We start from the raw sequence: 21,361 nt of genomic DNA, 5'->3' as shown, positions 1-21,361 counted from the left end.
GGAATATTTTTTTTTCTTTTTTCTTTTTCATTTACCCTCATGAATTAAACGAATGAGATCCCTGGGGTAACTTCTTCTTCTGTATGACATTTGGTGGCTAGCGTTCACATCTTCCTGACTTGGTTCCCCACTTGGGGCGCTCCCAGAAGATGCAGTTTTTCTTTCGAAAATAGCGTTATGGAGGCGGCACTCACGCAGTCATCCCCGTGCGCCTCAATAGCCAGAGATTCCAGGATTTCCCTTGCGAGCTGGTTTCTGTGCTTTCCGACGATGGTGATGTTTTCGAAATCAGGAGCGCATTGGCATACTCGGCAATGCGCCGGAAGATGGCCACCTGACATTAGTGCGCCAACGGAAGCTGCATGCTCCCTGGTGCGGTCGTTAATACACCGCCCAATTTGTCCAATGTAGCTTTTGCCACATGACAGCGGAATACGGTACACAACTCCTTTTTCGCACGGGGCGTACGTTGTTCGGTGCGCGATGCCACAGGTAGACCTCGGATTTTGATCATTCTTAGAATTTACCTTACGGCACATAGCATAAGCCTTGTTGGGGGCTGAGCATACGACCTGTACGCCATGTCGGCCGGCTATCTTTTTTAGGCGATGCGTTATCCCGTGGATGTATGGCATCACCACAAGAGGTTTGGGGGGCTCCTTTTTCGTTGGTTGTGCATTGATTTCCTGTTTTTGCCGCACTTTCTTGCAGAGGGTCTCGCATACCGGTATTAGGAGTGTACTTGCGTAACCAGAGTCCTGAAGCCTACAGAGCTGTTTTTTGAAAGCTACGGCCGACTCTATGGGGGCAAGATTTTTGTAATGCCGAGGCGAGAGCTTTGGTTGCCAACCCTCGTTTTACAGTTCTTGAGTGTTCGGAGTTGCTTGGAAGGAATCCTTTACATGAGCGGGCTTCATACATCCAGCACACGTGGGTATTTCTGAACTCCAAGGAGAGATCCAGAAACCGTATGGACTGGTTTACCGGAAGTTCCTGGGTGAAAGATAGTCCTGGACTGCTGTGTTTAAAGGTGCGTAAAACAGCATCTAAGCACCCGTTGTTGGGCTCGTCTGCTTCGGAATTACACAGTATGAGAAAGTCATCCACGTACCGGAAAATGACCTCGATGCGTTGATCTTTTAGATTTTCTTGGATATTCTTACCGCATGCTGCAAGGTACAAATCGCACAAGTATGGGGCTACTCGGGATCCTATGCATACTCCACTTTTCTGTACATAGCGTTGCTCCTGGTGTGATATCACAGTCGCTGTGAGGTAGCTTTCTAGAAGCTCCAAGAAGCTATCGAGGCTCATACCAGCTGCATTCTGGAAGCATACCAGCTGCATTCTGGAACCAAATGTCATACAGAAAAAGAAGTCACCCCAGGGATCTCATTCGTTTAATTCATGAGGGTAAATGAAAAAGAAAAAAAAAAAAAAATTCCAGTAAATAAATAGTTTAATTCATGAGGGTAGATGAAAAGGAAAAGGAAGAATTTCAGTAAATGGTTGATAGTCCAGCAGTGTATGTCTCTTTTTTTCCACTCCTTGGTTTTTACTTCTACGTTCAGCTGGAAACCTTCAGAATCATGTCATACCAACCGGCTCAGCTCCAGGCAGTCATGAATTATCTTTCTAGTTCTCTGAGCACATCTTCTCTTTATTTTCACCTCCTTGACCCACAAGGTCTTTGTCATCTCATTGCAACCAACATCTGCCGGGCAAGGTTGCTCGCCCGCAGCATCAGAAAGAAGATACTTCTTGACGAGGTACGGCATTTCTTCGGCTTCATTGAGCCATCACAGGGGCATGCCCAACGAGTTTCGAAGATTCTGAAATCAGAGGCATGGCGCCAAGTACGCATTCTCACAGATTTTCTCAGGGTGAAATCTTTCAGCCCCAACGCTTTTTCAATCCACATGACAGTGACAAGATACACCACGGAGTACCTTTGGAAAATGTGTTTCCTCCCAACATGGTAACAACATCTAGCACGAAAAGTTACGACGGCACCAAAAAGCTCGCCGCTCCAGATCATCGGGGACGTATCCCTTTCGGCACCAGCCCGACGCGTGCTCGAACAAGGGCCTAAGTTCTGCCTCCCACCAAGGCAAGACGCCATCGATAAGGTCCTAATGGTAAGGGAAATCGTGTCCAAAGCACCTCAGGAAACATCATCGCAAATCATCAATGAGGGACTTGAATGCCTGGCCAGCTTACGCAACCAGGACACTACAAATATGACATTTGCCTCAACGGTGCAGGAACTACGCCGCAAAGACCTAAGGCTATGCCTCTCCGACAAAGAAGGAGGTTTTGTAGTCCTGGATGCGGGGTCGTATGGAGAAAAAGCCCAACAAGCCATAACGAAGAACTTCAAAAAAGAAGATCCAAAACAAACTCTATCAGCAAAAAAAGCCATCCTCAAATTACTTGAAAAGGAGCAATGCAGAAGCCTCATCACCAAAATCAGAGAATCGCAACAAGGCGAATTGTGTGTCTTTTTCTCGGCAAAAACACACAAAAACAATGTTCCTTTTCGTGCCATAGTATCAGAGAGACACACGTGGCAAAGTAATGTGTCACAGGTCTTGGCGAAGATTCTAGCACAAGTTAAAGTAAACGACCCCTTCAGAATACCAAACTCGGATCGAGTGATTTCCTTTCTTCAGGAAAAAGGATGTGAAATAGTATCGGGGTTCTCCTTAGATATCACGGACATGTATTATTCGATTCCCCATGCCGCTCTCCTGATGATCCTCCGAACAACCATCGAGGAGCAGGGCCTTCAATGCTTCCAGAATGCAGCTGGTATGAGCCTCGATAGCTTCTTGGAGCTTCTAGAAAGCTACCTTACAGCGACTGTGATATCACACCAGGAGCAACGCTATGTACAGAAAAGTGGAGTATGCATAGGATCCCGAGTAGCCCCATACTTGTGCGATTTGTACCTTGCAGCATGCGGTAAGAATATCCAAGAAAATCTTAAAAGATCAACGCATCCAGGTCATTTTCGGGTATGTGGATGACTTTCTCATACTGTGTAATTCCGAAGCAGACGAGCCCAACAACGGGTGCTTAGATGCTGTTTTACGCACCTTTAAACACAGCTGTCCAGGACTATCTTTCACCCAGGAACTTCCGGTAAACCAGTCCATACGGTTTCTGGATCTCTCCTTGGAGTTCAGAAATACCCACGTGTGCTGGATGTATGAAGCCCGCTCATGTAAAGGATTCCTTCCAAGCAACTCCGAACACTCAAGAACTGTAAAACGAGGGTTGGCAACCAAAGCTCTCGCCTCGGCATTACAAAAATCTTGCCCCCATAGAGTCGGCCGTAGCTTTCAAAAACAGCTCTGTAGGCTTCAGGACTCTGGTTACGCAAGTACACTCCTAATACCGGTATGCGAGACCCTCTGCAAGAAAGTGCGGCAAAAACAGGAAACCAATGCACAACCAACGAAAAAGAAGCCCCCCAAACCTCTTGTGGTGATGCCATACATCCACGGGATAACGCATCGCCTAAAAAAGATAGCCGGCCGACATGGCGTACAGGTCGTATGCTCAGCCCCCAACAAGGCTTATGCTATGTGCCGTAAGGTAAATTCTAAGAATGATCAAAATCCGAGGTCTACCTGTGGCATCGCGCACCGAACAACGTACGCCCCGTGCGAAAAAGGAGTTGTGTACCGCATTCCGCTGTCATGTGGCAAAAGCTACATTGGACAAATTGGGCGGTGTATTAACGACCGCACCAGGGAGCATGCAGCTTCCGTTGGCGCACTAATGTCAGGTGGCCATCTTCCGGCGCATTGCCGAGTATGCCAATGCGCTCCTGATTTCGAAAACATCACCATCGTCGGAAAGCACAGAAACCAGCTCGCAAGGGAAATCCTGGAATCTCTGGCTATTGAGGCGCACGGGGATGACTGCGTGAGTGCCGCCTCCATAACGCTATTTTCGAAAGAAAAACTGTATCTTCTGGGAGCGCCCCAAGTGGGGAACCAAGTCAGGAAGATGTGAACGCTAGCCACCAAATGTCATACAGAAGAAGAAGTTACCTCAGGGATCTCATTCGTTTAATTCATTCATGTAGAGAGTTCAGCTAGCTCAACTCTCTACATTACTTCATGAGGGTAGATGAAAAAGAAAAAAGAAAAAAAATTCCAGTAAATAAATAGTTTAATTCATGAGGGTAGATGAAAAGGAAAAGGAAGAATTTCAGTAAATGGTTGATAGTCCAGCAGTGTATGTCTCTTTTTCTCCACTCCTTGGTTTTTTCTTCTACGTTCAGCTGGAAACCTTCAGAATCATGTCATACCAACCGGCTCAGCTCCAGGCAGTCATGAAAAAACTATTGTTACAAAACAGTACCAAAATGTCACAATTTGTTTCCTTGGATATAAGGACGAGTGACTAGACTAATCGGTAGTGGGTTTCAAATAATTTTAAGCGCCATATTTAGCGTTAAAGTAAACTTCCAAAAAGGGGTTAATTTCATTCACATTTCTACTGTTACAAAAGTTGACATTTTCTTGCTAAAGAAATAGCAATCTTGAAAAAGTAAGCACATAGTCGAGTTCTCCAGTAAATTTCACTCCAGAAAAACCGCACAGCAGTTATGAAGGTACTTAAGTCATTGAATGATAGTTTTCGAGCAATGAAAAAATGGTCAAAACATGAAGCTGAGGAAAACGCGTTTTAAAATCTATATTGTGTTCCTCTTTCGATGGCACTTGCCACTTGACCTAAAATGCTCCAGGAGCGTACGGCAGTCTCTCCTCTGCATTGTCCTTCTGTGCTTTGGCCACAGCTTCCATCTTTTGTCTTTTGCGCAATGTTTCGGCGCCTTTACCTGGGCCTTTGCAACCTTCGTCCGAGTGACCTTCACGGCCTGTGATGTCTGGTGGCTCCCTTGCTCAATGCCCATCTCCAAAATAACTTTGTCAAAGCCTAGAGGACCCAGGTTGAAGGCTGCAAGAGTCGCAGCACACTCGACAGTACTTAGATAAGCGACCTTTGGGCACCTCTTCCAAAGCAAGGCGTTTAAAGAATCATTCCCGTTCTGGGTTTTCATCTGGGAACACCTTTCAAGAAAATCATTCCGTGGCAGGCGGTTGTACAAGGGCACTAGCTCCTTCGCTATCTCCTTGGAAAAGCTGGCTTATGTGGCCGAGATGCTGGTGATTCTCTCGCTTCCTTGAGAGCCTTGCTTCGGTTCAAGTGGCACCAGGACTCCATCCCAGTGGAACAAGCGAAATGAATTGGCTCCTTGTCGGGGGGTGGTATGAATGCAGGCAAGGCGTTGATGCAGGAGACTGGCATATACACTCCACGCTGCATGGAGTATTGGGTCACGTGGCAGGTTTAAGCGAATCGGAGTTCCTTATTCACCAGTGTGGCCAATAAGAGAGCGTGCGGTGTTGTTTTCTATGCGGTTTCACGTTTGGTGCTCACTACGTCTCGCAAGGAGCTCTATACCAAAAGAAGGAGGGCTAAGCACTTTTTCTAATGAGGGGTGCCTGTCTGTGCTAGACCTAATGAACGCGGAGCGAGCGCACTTTGAGAATGGCAAATTGCTGTGACCGCGCGTGTTTTTATGGAGCCGCTCGGCCGCCTGTACATCAGAAATAATTTATTTCGGAGTAAATACTGGATCTACAGGAATAAAACTTTTCGACATCATTCTTCGGGAGTTATACAAGCTGATAAGACTATTTTTCAAAAACATGACTTTTTCAAAAAATTTTAATTTTAAGGCCTTAATATTATTTACAATATTGAAATTAAATTTTTACAGTTTATGTTGCTTAATCTTCTCTTTATAAATCTGGTGTTAGAATTGATATACCTAGCTTGCTCTTTTAGGCTCTCGATGCAATGTACATGCAGAAAAAAGTGTGTGCTTGTGTACATGTGAGGCATGGCAGCACACTTAAAAAAGCCTAGTTAAATAAACTAATTAGCTCCTTCTAAACCACTGAGGGCAGTAAACAATCAAGATATGTGCGACTCTTTTCATTTTAATATAAATAAAAACAGCAAAAATATAATTTAAGGGTCTAACAAACGTTTCCTAAATTTTTCATAAATGTAAAAAAAAAAAAAAAAAAAAAAAAAAAAAAAAAAAAAAAAAAAGTATTAAACATGAATAGTTGCATTCTACATACTCGAAAGTAATGCATACCAAATTTGGTTGTGATAGGACAATATCAAGAACAGAAATGCTTGTGCACAAACTGCAAAGATGCCCTAAGACTACATAAAAAGAAAAACGCATTTGATTTTTACCACAGATGGGCCGCTACACTCTTTCGCGGTGCAACAAATGAGATTTTGTTAATAAATTTGCGTCAGAAACTGAAGCTATAGAAGACTGCCATGGAGAGGGGATGGCTAGGCCTACTTGTCAACGTTATTGTAATGGCGGGCGACTTTGCAACTTGAAGAGCCACACAGAAAAATGGCTCAAATTCACGCCGTTCTGGGTTGCCTGGAGGTCTTCAAATGCGTATTCGACTAATTTCGTAATCATGACCGGCACTAGTTATTTTTATACATCAAATATAAAAATTCAGAAATAATAACACCATAAAACCCAAAATAAAAAATGTTTGCAAAATATATTCGTCTTTCGACTTGCATCTCCCCTTAAGCTGCCCCAGCTCCCTATTCTATGGTTACATTACTACTCTAGTTGTGCTCTCAGTTACCTTGTTGTTACTTAAGCCTGCAGAGCCCTTGTCATTTTTTGTGCTTGTTTGCTTGTTCTTTCTGTGTATTTCTGACTGCTACGGACGTGCACTTCAAAGTATGTGGCTTTAACATTTGCACGTTATACACCTCTCACGTGTACGCTCTTTCCTCAGGTTCAAAAGGACAAGAAGACACAGGAGAAGGAGTACTTCTCATTGGGAGCGGACGGTAAGCTTGGTCTCTCGTTGCCCTTACGGGGCTTTTAGAGTCCAGGGGCAGACTGATGTGCCCCTACGTCGCCCATCACATTCACGTTTGGTGCATTCATCAGGTAATATGGTAATTCTTAGAAAATAGTAGATGAGTGTAAAACGTTCAATGAGTCGACCTTGTGCCTGCAAACTAAAATGGAAGGTAGCGAGCGTCCTACGTCGGCAACTGAAGGGCGACCGATTTGAAGCGACACATTTTGGCTGCTTTTACACGCATGGTATGTTCAAGAGCGTCTCAAACGTGAGCGCTCGATAACGGTGGAGAGCAAGCTGGAAATTTTCAGAAGTGTACCGATTAACATTAGAAAGGTCTTAGCCGAGCTGGGTTCAAACCCCGTTCCTTCGTGTGGCTTGCGTTGCCAACATTGCCACGGATGCCGCAATATACATAGTTCGGTGAAGGCCTTTTTTGATGGTGCAAATGCAGAAAGGCGGGTTGTTTCTGGGGTAAAAGATATGCAAGAAAAAGAAGCTTGGAATTTAATTTAATTTACATTGAAATCACAGATTTTTTTTTCTAACAAGGATCTAGGACTTATCCAACATGCTTGCTGCGACCGTACTTGAGGCAAAACGGAGCACAGTTATGACAAGACAGCTTGTGTTGCCACTGCTGCTTGTACTGGAGTCAGTCAAAAGACTCTTGGAGTATTTGCACTCTTCTTACCCCATCGTTGAATGCTGCCAGTACATTGCAACTATCATCTGTTTGAATCGCCAACATCCATTTACGCGGCAGTGGCTAGTTGGTGCCACCGTTTTGTTGAAACGAATGCCGTTGGCAAAAGCTGTGTGGTTCTGAAAGGGGATTATTGGAGTTTAGGTACAGTCTTGGCTATATTGTGTTGCTCTGTTGCCAGCCATTTGATCAAGTAAGGGTACGGAAAGCTGTATTCAATGTTTTATTGGACACGTTGGCAGCGGGCAACACTGATGCTATGCAACAGTGTGGCTCGCGGGTTCATTTCACCCTCAAGGAATGCAAATCTCTTTATTGTTAGCTGGGCAACCCCTGCTGCTCTTAGCAATGTTGCATTAAATTATTTCAATGCTTCACTGGAAGGCCGAGATCTACATTTCACTTAGGGCTAGAAATGATCAAGACAATTTGGAAACTGTGGGAACCCCTGAGTGTGTTCTGAGAACACATTAGGGTGTCTGAAAACACCCCAGGGTGTCTGGGAACCCAATTTGAGGATGCACGGTGTCGCTGAGGTAACACTTGCTTCAGCCATATTGCAGCACGCGCGGTGGAGTCTGCAACGCGCGCCGCTTCCACGCGGAGGAATTGAGTTCGAACCCTGCTGGGCCCGGATCTTTACCTTATTATACTGTACTCCACTCGAAATTTCCAGCCCACACTCGGCTGTCGTCAAGCGTTCTGTTTCGGAACATTCCCGAACGTGCCACATGCATAAAAGCCTGTTCACAGATTTGCATTTGACTCCGACCGCCTAAGACAAGACAGGTTTCTCAGCCTCCTAGGATGGCTGATGGCTGGATGTGCAGCAATGCAACCGGTTGTAAGCCATCACAAAAGGCTTAAAAGTTGGTCTTGTCTCGGTAGGTTGTAGCCAAATGCAAGCGTGTGAACAGGCCTTAAAGCGCTGATTCAGGTCCATCAAAGACGCGTGATGCTTGACACCTTCCGATTTAGTTACTAGGCACAAGTTCACTTCATTAAGCGTTTATTTTCAGTTGTACTTTTGTTTACGACTTTCGATCGGGGACAGTGTTGTCGGCAGAAGTGACATTACGTCGTTAGTGCGGGGTGTAGCTTGCCCGGCGACTTTAGCTCGTACCCCTTGACCGACACGCTTCTCCTCGAGTTCCAAGAGTCCCCCCTCCTTGTCACCACAGACTTCCTGCCCATCTTCCTACACGTGCTGGTCCAGTGCGGCATGGTGTCTGCCGAGGTGGAGGCGGACTACATGTGGGGGCTCCTTCACCCCTCCCTCCTTACGGGCGAGGGGGGCTACTACCTCACCACGCTCAGCAGCGCCGTGCACGTACTCAAAAACCTCGGGGGCGGCGCTTCGTCTCCCGTGTCCTCGCAGAACACCCCGGCTCCACCGTCGCTCACCAGCTCCACGACGTCTGCAAGCAGCGGCGGGAGCTCGGCCGCTTCGAGTGCCCCTGCGGTCCGCGTCGGGGACTGCAAATGGACCAAGGTAGGAGGGCTGACCTTGTACTTAGACCTTGGGCTTTCAATGGGGGGGGGGGGGGGGGGGGGGGGGTCGGGTCCGCAGACCCTTTGTAGTCCCCCAGGGCCTTGATGGGGTCCCTGAAGGCCTTGTTGGGTTCCCTGAAGGCCTTGCTGGGGTCCCTGAAGCAGTCAACTGTTAGCCAAATCGAGCAACAAAACTTTTGTTTTTTTTATTGATGCTGGCTGTTTTACAAAACTAAAAGACCATTTGTGCTATGTCCTCAACTGTATCTGAGTGAAGTGTTTTCCCAGATTATGCTCTATTTCCACTCATCGATGCATAAAGGCCCGTTCACACTCTTGCGACTGCTTGTGACCTCTTAAACCTGGGTTCCTTAAAACTTCTTAAACCAGAGAACACACTGGCGCCATCTATTGGGAAGCAGTGTAAACTCGGCGGTCCGGCATATTTTTTTTTATTTCTCGCGCAATATTCTTTCTTTTTTGGCTCGAAAAACTTTTGTCAATGTTATAAACGAGCCTTTCTATGGGTATTACGCACATTTGACCTCGGAAATCCCGCAAAACCTTCGCTTTTGTGAAATGCAGTTCTAGGGTCACCGCATAGATGGCGCCACAATGTCAGTGTGTTCCCTCATTCTAGAAACATTTAAGAAGTTGTAAGAGATCTCGTCTCTCTCAGTCGTACTCGGTCGCAAGAGTGTGAACGGGCCTTAACTGTAGGCCAAACACTCCCCGGTGTGTTCTTTATAGTTTGCAAGTCTTGTAGGCTCCTCAACAGCTTGACTGCGTCAGTGTTGAGGTCAGAAGGGGCTTGTCGGCCATCAGTCGAGTAGGCTAAGGGTGCCTCGGGACTGTTAAAGATTGTTAGAAGAGAGACAAGCAGGGTGTGCAACTATTTAAAATTTGGAATACAAATAAAATATGTTTTATTATTTGACGTACATGCGATTTGCTGTCACTTTTTAATGCGGAATGTGTTAAATCGCTGGCACCTAAACATATCCGGTTAGGTGCTAGCAACAGAAGTCGACAGGGCGATTGCGGACGCCATTGCCAGCCTAACCTTCTCCTCGAGTGCTTCCGTGTAACTCCCGGCATGGAAAAAAACGTAGAGCATTCACACATACAGCGGTGCCCCGCTTCGTGAAACGAGCACGCTCCGGGTTTTCCCAGAGAAAGAATGCGAGAGAAAGAGGTGCAGAAAAGAAGGAAAAAGAAAGCTGATGCCCACTTTGCCGCAACAAGTGGAGGTATAATTCGTGTGATTGGTTCTCTTTTGCTGTGAGCCGGTGCCAGGGCTCTGCTCGGTGCTGCATGTTCTGTTTTCAGCACACTCCGCCTACTGCGTCTAACTCTCCAACAGGCTGTGACATAGTTGCATTTACACTGCAACCGATGAAGATGACACCCACAATTGAGACATCCACGGAACGTTTGCGCGCTTACGTTGCTAAGCACATGGCCGTTTTGTACCATCCAGTCTCCACATGTTGAAACAGTTTCTCCACCCTAGCAGATCACATTCTGCATTACCACTGCCTTTGCCACGCCAGTAAGACAAAGGGGCAACCTTTCTTTTGCATTATTAATGCGAAATCATTAACTGTCTCATGGAGCGAGCTGAAGTCATCAATTTCAAGCACGAAAACGGCTCCTAGTTTCCGCAATCGCCTTCGGTTCCATTGGCTAGCACGCGTCGACAGGGCTCCCATTGGTCGCTACGCCATGGCCTCCAAGATCCCGAAGCGCACGCACGCTAGTATGCAGCAGACGATAAAGGGAGCACACGAGCGGCTTGCATTCTTTCGCATTCACAACTCATAAGACATGCTTAGGTGTACCTCGAGCTTTTCGTGTTCAACTCATATATTTGCATCTTGATATTTGCAATAATTTGCAGTAGAGCTCGACAGTGTAGCCACCAGATGCAAGTGAATGAAAGCCTCTGTCATATCCGAATTGTTTGCTCCTAATGACTGTTGGGAATTCCGCATTGCTTCATTCCAGGAGCAAGCTCCGGTGGAGCTGCGTTACCCGCGGGTCGCCGACTTGCAGGGCTTCATGCAGATTGTGATTCCCGACGAGCTGAGCGGGAGCATTCTTTCGAAGACCTTGCCGGTGATGCCAAACATGACCACCAAGGAAGTCTGTGAGTCGCCTCTCTTCAAAATCGCCCCCAGTGGAGCTTGACTTGGTGATCTTGTTCATGCCATGTCTGTGCTTGTGGTGTCTCTTTCCTATAGTCATCCAAATGTGGTAAGACATGTGCCCGGTGTTCCTACCGTATCTTCTCAAACCTTCCGCTGCAGTTGTAAGAGTATGTAACTCTAACTAATTTCGAAGTTGCCCCGGTCGAGCTGTGTCGGTGGTCTTGTTTGTGTCGTGTTTATGTTTGTGGTGTCTCTTTTGTACAGTGTTTGAAATGTGATAGGAAACGTGCCCAGTGTTTTTACCGTGACTACTCAGACCTTCCAGTTTAGTTGTGTGAACATGTAGTTGTAACTGGTTATAGTAGTGGCCTATTCTAAGTAAATCAACTGTATTAAAATCACTGAATATAAATTACTCCAGAAGACTTTTGTACACTTGTAATGTACTAAAATTCAAATTATTTTCCGGTGAATATATACCGCTTTTTGGCTTGTTTGTCGAAACAAAAGTTTTTCATTGGGGCAATATTGAAATGACCAAAACGGATGGCCCACTTACAAGATGCATTTTCTTTTTATTTCTTTATTCGCAGCAATAGGTTTATTGCTAATCTTTACTTCCTTAGGCATTTTCTCGTCCTAAGAAATTCTAGTTTAATAGAAGCTCTATGGCACCTACACAATAAAAAAAAAAAAAAAAAAAGCTTAATCTTCAAAATTTAGTGATTTTTGTAGGACTTTCGAAGTCGGCTGTTCTGTTGACAAGTCGAGTACTGCAGCCAAGCTCGCTGATGGAAGCTTTTAGCACTAATGTTAGTAGGCCTTGCAGATGCTTGAATAATGTTTCTTCTGTTTTTTTTTTTTTTTTTTTTTTATTATTATTGTTTTTATTGTTTGTTTTCTAGGCAAGATGATTGCTCACAAGTTCAAGGTCACAAACCCCGAGGATTACGGACTCTTCAAGCTAGTCAAGGGTGAAGGTGAGCTTCAGGTGTCACTATTCTGAGAGAATTGCAAGTTAATGGTGAAGCACTGGCATCACACTCTCAGAACTTGTGACTTCAGGAAGAGATGACGGAGTGCACCAGCTCGTGAATTTTAAGATATAGCTTGAACAATGTTTTCACCGCAGAAACATACAGCAATATGTGCAAAGCAGTGGTAGGTATCCCAGAAACCACACAAAGTGAGAATTGACTAAAGAACATTGCATTCATAAAAAGAAAAGTAAACCTGGCCATAGTTTGTTCTATGCGAACAAGCAAACTACTATTCCCAAATTTTAAAACATGGAATGCTTTATAATGGAAGCCCCTTCACCCATAAATTTGTCCCTCCGTGCCAGTCTTGGGTAGTAACGCATTACTAGTAACGCATTACTGTAACTTTGTTACTTTTTTGGCAACTTACAACTGTAACGAGTTACTTCTTAAAAATGTAACTTGTAACTGTAGTTCTTTTACTTTTTCTGAGGAAGTAACGACGTTACTTTTGTCGTTACTTTCCAGTTTTTTTATGAATAATATACAGTCATGTCTCGTTAATATGGACCCGTTAATATATGGATACCCCTCTATATGGACATCACTTTTGGGGACGAAGTGGGAAAATACATGCGATTTTTGTCTCGTTATTGTGGACCGCTCACATTATGGATGATGTTTTATGGGAGCGGGGGTGTTTGTATTAACGAGACATCACTGTATCATTGAACGAGTACAATCTAGCTATTCCTTGCACATTCCAAATTGTCTGTTCTGACATTTCAAGTGTCAGGTTGGCCTTGCATAAACTTGTGAATACGTTCTTTCACACGAGTCACGACCCGAATATAGCAACGTGTAGATTTGATTAAAAAAAAAAAGACTAAAGTTGGTGACAGGTGAAGAACGAAGTGGAAGCTCCTCCCATTCCTTTCCGTTTCAGCGGGGCGAATGGTGGAGAGGTCGCCTCCTCTCCAGCGTTCGCTCTGCTAAAGTGGAGAGAGGTGGGAGGAGCTTCCACTTCGTTCTTGACTTGTCACAGACTATAGTTATCTTTACGCACGCTCATGTACTTTGTGACGGACAGTTACATCTAGTATCTTGAAGCACTATCTATGTTGCGGTTTTTCTTTTTTCTGTGCAAACACTTTTTAGTCGGGTGAATCAAACATGAATCTTCAATACACGCAAAGGGCACTGTGCATGTTTCGTATTTTGATTAGCGCCACTACTCCGGCGTGGTGTCAACAGTCAAGGCAGAATTTACCGCTGTTTGCACAGGGTTTGTTTCTGGCTTGCCGGGTACGAACTGAATTATGTTCAGGGACCCTTGAGCCCAGCGCAACCGTCAACGAGCCAGCAATGTGCTAGTGCTACCAAAGAGAAGACATTTGTATTGGGTCCGCGTTTGCCCCCTTGCAATTCCTTCCAGCGCGCCAGTTGAGCGCCTGTTCAGCAAGGGCAGGGACGTGTTCGCCATCAAACGAGAGAAACTTTCTGGCACAAATTTCGAGAAGCAACTATGCAACTACTGCTAAGTTACAATATGAAGTAAAAAGCGCACTCTTTATTTTATGCAATAAGACTTTGTGAGGGGCATTTTCTAGTTTTTCTTTTTGTGTTATAGAAAAGTAACTGTAACGAGTTACTCTTTGTTGCGGTAACTGTAACATTAACTTGACTACTTTCTTCTGAAAGTAACTGCAAAAAACTACTTTTTAAAAGTAACTTACCCAAGACTGCTCCGTGGACACGCTTTGGCAGGGCATGTCAACACAACTTGATAACAATAGTATTGGATCTAATAAAGTTGGCTGTTGAGGTGGGGTGTAACTAGCTGCACATTACATGACACCGCCATGTGACGTGACACTTTATGACACCACAATTTGATGCTGAGATTTCTGCCGCATCGATGATATGGGCTCTGCTCTTTGTAGTAGCTTTATCTCTGCAAGCTTGTGCAGAAGTACTGCAGTATTGTAAGTTGTATATTGTAGTATTGTGTGCTTCCTGTCATAATCTCGGCTAAAACAACCGCTAAAGTGCTTCACTTTCGTGAAAACCTGCGAGTGGCTATGGTTAATGTACTGTGGTTTGTGTAAAATTTGAAAAGTATCATTTAGCGATAATGAATATCTTGAGTTGTATGGCAATACTGTTCAAAATATCCGTCTTTGGCTCGCTGCACTTGTGGACAACTTTTCTCTGGCAATGAAGACAACTCTTGCACCATTAGTGCCGATCAAAGCTGCACACGTCCAGTCATTGTCTCTTCTGAAATGCCGGAAAAAGCTGTTGCTGAGTGTATTCTAAACTTGCACCGGCTTTCACTTACCGAAGAAGATCATTCAAGGCTCTTCTTCAGTAAGTTGCAAATTGAACAGAGTATTAAAGGTTATTCAATTTGTATATCGAGTTTCAAGTATTTTCGCGTATCTAGTTCTTACGTTTGCTTCGTTTGACTCTTGGCATCCGCATATCTTTGTACCAATGTCAGTTTTCCCACCTGCAACCGTTACAGAAACGCAGCTGGGAGACAATGAATGCCCACAGACAATCAAGGCCGACCTGCTCACGAGCGGCATCGAGTGCCGCTTTGCTTACAAGCGCTGCGACATCAAGTTCGTCTGGCCCTTCGCAGAGAAGCCGGCTTGAACTTCAAAGTGCAGCTGTGCACCCCTTTTTGGGACGGACTCGGGGAAATCGGGACATTTGCGCGTTTGAGCCTGCTGCAGTCGGAGGCTCGCCGCTGGGTTAATGGGAAGCGTTGACATTAGGGGTTTGCCCGAAACGGTCGGGCAACAGCGTGGCCCGTTTCGATCACCAGGTCGGTCGATTCGTCTAGAGGTTGTAGTTTTCGCTCTCTTGTCGGTGTGGGCAGTGCAGGTCCCTTTCGCTTCTGTGCGGCGCGAGTGCGAGAATGGGCCTAGCTTCATGGTGCCTGGATTAGTTTGTCGCATCCTCAAATGGGATTTCTCCATTTCCGCCCGATCTTTTTTAGCGCTTTATTCGGTCGGATCTCCGGGATCTCGAGGAGCCCTCTGCTTTTTGGCAGGTCTTTGTACACGGCTTGGGAAGATTATTTTTTAGAGGTTTATTACGTGACAAAGCAGAGTATTACCGGTTGTGTTCCGTAGACAGGCGCACGCCTTATTTTTCCTGCCGGTCTGTCTGTGCTGGTGACTTGTAAATAGTGTGTGCCTGCACAGATGATTTTGTGACCATTACTACTGTTGTGCATGTCTGTGAGTGTGTGCGTGTAGGCATATCGATGTGACAGTCGGTTTGTGCTGATGTCTTGTACATAGTTCTGCGATGTGGGAGGGATTTATGTGGCTTGTTTTACGAACGAGGGGCTTTTTAAGGCTGAGATTTATATTCCCTCGCTTCCTCTTAGTGGCCTTGTGGTAACCGTGGTCAAAGTGCTGTGAATACTCTTCGGAAGAAATTACTCTTTGCTCTTTGCTTGGTGTAGTGAGAGTTACTGTGATGCATTGAACAAAGCCTATTCTTGCACTGTGAAGCGCTTTTAGAAGCCGAGCCAATTCGGTGTTTGAGCCCGTCAGAATTCCCTGCCAGGCAAGGGCGTGTGTTTTACATGACAATGGCAACTGCTGCTAGCAGTTTTATATGCAACACTTTTGTGTCACATTACCTGTAGCGCATACTATGACAGTCAAACCTTATTTCTGACTGCTTTCGCAGGCACATTTTGTTCTGCAGTTTTGGAAAGTGGTAAGGAAGACAACTCGTGTACCTTGAGAGCCGATCAGCAGACTCTGTGTTTAATGTCGATTTTAATTGCATGATTTTTTCTGGTTCTCTGATGTTATATATATATTTTTTTTTTATGAAGCCATACTTGATTCTTTAGGTGCACAATAACTGTGCATGCAATATGCACTGACCAAATTATCATCTTTGGTATAGTAGTTTTGCGACTTTAGTGGGATAGGAGCGTAACAGGATAATTTCCACTGCAAGAATAAATTATGTTAATTTGGTTTTTGGAGTTTTGTCAAGCTATAACTATAGAATAGGAGGTTGACCGTGCGAAAGTATACACAATCTATTCTCGTGCATGCCAAGAGGAGACAACGAAGGTTGGGTGTCTTGAATAAGGGGGGCCGAGTGCACATTCCATAACTGCCATATGAAAAGACCACTTATGGAGGTGCCATTGTGCAGTACCTTCGCTAGAAATGAATAAAGCCATCTGCAGGGTTTCAAAACGTTTTGTCACGTTTCATACCCCAAGAGCCTGGTGATCTGTCATAAGTCGTGGTACTACAGTGAAACTATATACGTTTTCGTATCGGGAACAGTACGTACAATACCGAGCATGTGTCCACATTGAGTAAGCGTCCACCTTTTGAAGCATTTTGATTGTGAGCGAATGACATCAAGTACACTTCCCACTGATCTCTATCGTAGTCGGCTGGATCGCGGACCGCGGCCTTGGCAGCTGGGGCCGAGTGTCGCCACCGGCGGCCATTGATTGACACCAGCCAATGCATGGGACTCTATGGAAAGAATGAAAAAAAGTGCCGTTTTCCCTCGTTTCTCAGCTGTTGTCGGCACTGAAACTTTTTGGATGCTTTTCGATAAGCCCGTCAAATAGCTTGCGTAAAAACATTAAAACTGATAGCCCTCGCAGATCTCATAAATAAATATTTTGCGGTCGAGAGTAACTCCTCTGTAGTGCAGCTCAATGAGACGAGAGCTACCTAGAGTTATCGCGGAGTCGGTGGCGGTTTCGTTGAGTTGGGTTTAGCAGACTACAAGCTTGAAGGCTTTGCTACGCGGAATTCGCTCTCTCCCAGAAAGCTGCTGTCGAGATGGAACTTTTTTGTCATTTATCAACTTCTGGGCTTCCCCGAGGACGGTCTCAATGACGGCAAGTTCCTTTGTTTACTCCACTGCGAGAGCAAGCTTGCCAGCTCAGCCGTAAGTGCTCCGGTACGTTCGATTTCTTTGGTCGGTGGCCGAACGCTTCACAAATATCGATTTGATCTCCAAACAACCGACATAAGGCCCGCAGCACACCATAAAATTCTCGCCTCCGAGCACAGCGTACATGCTTCAATATTCTTACTTTTGTGCGTTTCTCCCATAGACTTGCGTGCATTGCCTGGTGTCAAGCAATGGCCGCCCGTGGCGACACCGACGGGCTCCAGATCTGCGATCCAGCCTACTACAATAGAGATCAGTGACACTTCCCAGCAGACTTCTGACTCCAAGAGCTAACCTGCCACGGGAGGGTGGAGCAAAGCGGTGAAGCTTGATGCGAGAGCGCCAGCGTGAAGTGAGCTTCATGAGAACACCGCTGCTGCTTGGAAGTTCCACCAGACCCTTGTACTGCTTCCTTACCGTTCCAGAGCATGGGCATATACAGCGTGTTTCAGCTAACACGTGCGAAAAATAAAAAAAAATAAAAGATGTTGGACATTTGTGTGTTGTACCAATGCAAAAAGAAAATTAGCATTCATTTGAGAAAAAAACAAGGGTAACTAGCGCTTTGAGCGAGCTTGCTACGCTGGAAAAGGAAGAAAGGACGCAGTAATGTTCAAGGTCCTATTGAGCAAGTCGAGATATTTTTTTGTGATGTGCCTTAGTGACTACTTCATTAGCAGACTTTTTTTTATTAAATATTAGTGCAAACTCTAAAATATTAAAGTTGTCGAACATGTTTGTGACCTTTGTGTTGTGTACACATCAACGTAGCCTTTGTGTGTTCAGTGTTTTTGAGCTTTAAAGAAAGCACGAGAGATTTAAAAAGTCCTACATGACTACCCACTAACGTAACTGCGATGTTGGAGCCCCTACTTGCAGGACTAAAAAGGAAAAAAAATATTTCGCCCGCTTTCTTTAACGCTACCTTCCAATCATTTTTAGACATGTTCGGAATTCGCGCTGAAATTAAGCATATTAAACGTAAAAACATGAAGAAAACAATTTTCTCTTGAAACGTAATCGATGGGCATGTGTCGAGTCCTCATTGCTTTGTCGATGAAATAGTCCGAAGTGAGCTGATGGCTGACAGGCTGTTGCTTCTCTGCCTGTGTATGCAGGTTTGCAGCCGCAAAATGAAGACAGTGTGCTGCTGAATCTGCTGGTGAAGGGAGAGGATGCCAGCCATGGATACCTCTCCCAAACGTTGCGTTACGACAGGGTATGTGCTCCTGACATTACGAGTGACGACCTTCGAATGACTCGGCTCTATTTCATCTTGGCACTCGTTCTGAACTTGACGTGGTAAAAGCGGAAACGGAACACTTCCAGTCGTCTCCGAATCATAACTCCTACACTTTCGGATGCTGCAAGCTTTCACGGGACTCTGACCTGGAAGGATTGCAAAAATAGTGTGATGAAGCACTCGGCTACAGCTTTATTACAGTAACATCATACTTGAGTGAGCTCGTATTTAGTAATTAAATCAAATTGACAAACTTGTAACTTCTGTGTTAGGGAAACTCTTACCTTTATACTCTGAATCAACCTTTATTTTATTTTTTTTGCGACGTTGTCTAGGCTAGCGTAGTTTCCACACTGCAGCAGCCCCGCACTGCTGCACGAGCCCATGACTGTCTCGTATCTCGTTTGCATTTTTTCTTGTGCAAAGGAGAGTTCAATCGAAGCCATAACCTGCACAAGCGGCGTGGACAGCTTGGGAACGCTGCAGAGATAATGCCATAGTACTCCGTTCGCCCTTTAGCTATCCCGTACTCCTGACATTGAGATGTGCCTTTTTAGCATGAGTGCTTGTTCTGCGGAAGAATGTCTCAAAGCCACGATCTCATGTTCTCATGCTTGTAGCCCTAGCTGCAGTCTCAACTAAAAGATGAATGGAGTATTGGCAATTTTCATTGCATGCTCTTTAGCCTACTTTCACGTCTTCTTCGGACCATCAGGCGCTGTGTATATCTGATTCGTTCGAGAGGGCTGGCGACTGAACCTGCAGCTTCTTGAGGAAGAGGGGCTTGGAGCAATAAATCAGGGTTCCGGTCCGCCCACGGAAGTGATCCCCCACCCAGGCTGCCGCCATTGCACGCAAATGTGACTACTTGTCGCGTGACCTAAGCTAATACCTGATGTCACTTGCAAGATGGCATCGCTCAGGCATTGGCTGGCTTACTGAGCTCCATGACAATTCTTAGCTGGGTCAGAGCTTGTTGGATGCGTTTTTTTGTTTTGCGAGCGAGTTGACTTCAGACGCGGTAGCCGTGATATGAAGCCGGTCGAAACTGACTGCGTGGTCTCATGTAGGTGTAGGGTGTAGATAGGGAGGAATGCTACACTTTTTGCTGGCGATCGACAGGAATATTGCCACAAAAGAGAGAGAATCGGCCCTGCGTTGCTTGGACCTCGGACTGATTCGGACATCACCATGATAAATTTTAATGCAACGTTTTTGTGCTCTCGTTGGCCATGGGAATCTTTGAGGTTTGCAGTAAAGCATGTGCGATGTATTTCGATACATGGTTTGGCACGAGTCGTGCTTGGATCTTCCAGTTTATCACTCTAAACCCGTTTACCTTGTTGCTGCCACCGCAGCTTTCCGTCTTTCCGTTCTAGCCGCTAGGTGTCTTCGATTTTGCTGGAGTCGCCAATAACCTTGACGGCGTCGCACGAAAACGTTGATGTCGAGTATAGGTTCTATGCAAACTCCAGACACGACTCCGTTTTCACGTTTTAGATCCACTTGCTGCATGATCCTGAAGACTTGCTTACCTTCTTTCCCCGCAGAAATTCCAGGCCCCCTCGCCATGCCCTGCGCCCCTCATAAAGGACGAGCCCATTACGAGCTTTGAGGACCTGAGCCAACTGGGTGCGGGGGTCAACGCCCCGACCCCGAGGCTTCAAGACCTGAGCCAACTGTATGCGGAGCTCAATGCCCCCATCCAACAGCCGCTCACAAGTGACGACTTTCACTGCGCTTTCGACCAGTCGGTGCCTTAGCTTGTCTGGCCCCGCCCTCCTCCCCAACCTTGTCTCCCCAGGCCCCAGCCATGCCTCCCTCCCGTTGTCGTCGTCGCATCCCGTCCTTCTTGGATCCTTTTGTGTGTGTAGAGGAAGGCGTTGCTATCCAATTGATTCACTTTTTCTTTTTTTTGAGAGTTTGATGTTTTTTTATTGCATTTTTGTTTTTAGTCTTTGGGTCGGAGCGATCCCTGGCCTTTTTGTATACTGTCGTGCCACCTCTGATTCCGAAACCGTTGTCGCCGCGCCTTTCTTTTGTGGCCATAACTTAGAGAGAGAGAGGGGGGGGGGGGGGGGGGGGTGTTACGAATCACTCCTTGGCCTCGCTGCACCTCGTCTGAGTACAACGTCTATGGTACGGTGCTTAAGCTCTTTCTTATAGGGGCACTGACAGGTCAAAATATTTTTTTTTATTATCCATAACGGTTGAAAACAATGCAAGGATGTTATTTTCAAAATTCAAAACTTGAAAATGCAGTTTTTATGAAGTAAAAAAAAAATAAAAAAAGTAAACAAAAAAAAAAAAAAAAAAAAAAAAAAAACGTGAAAGGCTGCCCCTGTGGAGTCACAACCGAAACTACAGTGCACAGATACCAAACCCAGTTCTTCTTAGTATTTGAAGATTTTCTTTTCGAAGTTGGGGGTCGTCGGGCACTGAAAGGAGAACTCCGTCCAATTCCCCGACTCCCCGATCATCCTCAGTGCTACATGTGCCGAGCGCCGCCATGTTTTCCGAGGGAGGATGAAAAGCCAGGAGGCAACGTCGCTTCCGGACTCCGATTTCCGGTATTTCAAGAAGGGCCGTAGTGCATTGGCAATCGCATTAGAAAACATGTTTTATGAATGCGGTTATTAAATATTGTAAAAATGTCACTTGGAAGGCTTCTAAGTTACATGATCGATTACGTCGCAAATAAAAAGAGGCGAGGAGGTGAGAAGAGCGCCAAAAACAAGGCGAGCGCGCCTGAAGAAATGTTTTTTATATATATTTTTTTGCATGTTTATGACTACAACTTGCATCGTTTTAGACAACGAAAAAAAAAATGACCTTTAAGGGGTCAGTGCCCCTTTTAACCCGAAAGGAGGAGGCACCATTGCTTTGCCTTT

General features: G+C 45.5%; 1 protein-coding gene across 1 annotated transcript in view; it reads left to right on the top strand.

The window, feature by feature from the left end:
- Positions 1–16,506, top strand: part of LOC8041568 (protein sprint) — a 51,102-nt gene extending 34,596 nt beyond the window's left edge. The window contains exons 15-19 of the mRNA XM_029992584.4: positions 6,870–6,924; positions 8,829–9,139; positions 11,146–11,287; positions 12,194–12,268; positions 14,796–16,506. Of these exons, the coding sequence (XP_029848444.3) occupies positions 6,870–6,924; positions 8,829–9,139; positions 11,146–11,287; positions 12,194–12,268; positions 14,796–14,929 (717 nt within the window). The 3' untranslated portion in view covers positions 14,930–16,506. The remainder of the gene's footprint in view (positions 1–6,869; positions 6,925–8,828; positions 9,140–11,145; positions 11,288–12,193; positions 12,269–14,795) is intronic.
- The last annotated feature ends 4,855 nt before the right edge of the window (positions 16,507–21,361 follow it).

This window comes from Ixodes scapularis, unplaced genomic scaffold (genome assembly GCF_016920785.2).
Source record: "Ixodes scapularis isolate PalLabHiFi unplaced genomic scaffold, ASM1692078v2 PGA_scaffold10__122_contigs__length_95168666, whole genome shotgun sequence".
Lineage (NCBI taxonomy): Eukaryota > Metazoa > Arthropoda > Arachnida > Ixodida > Ixodidae > Ixodes > Ixodes scapularis.
The sequence above is the reverse complement of the archived record's forward strand: the minus strand, read 5'-3'. Positions and strand labels throughout refer to the sequence as shown.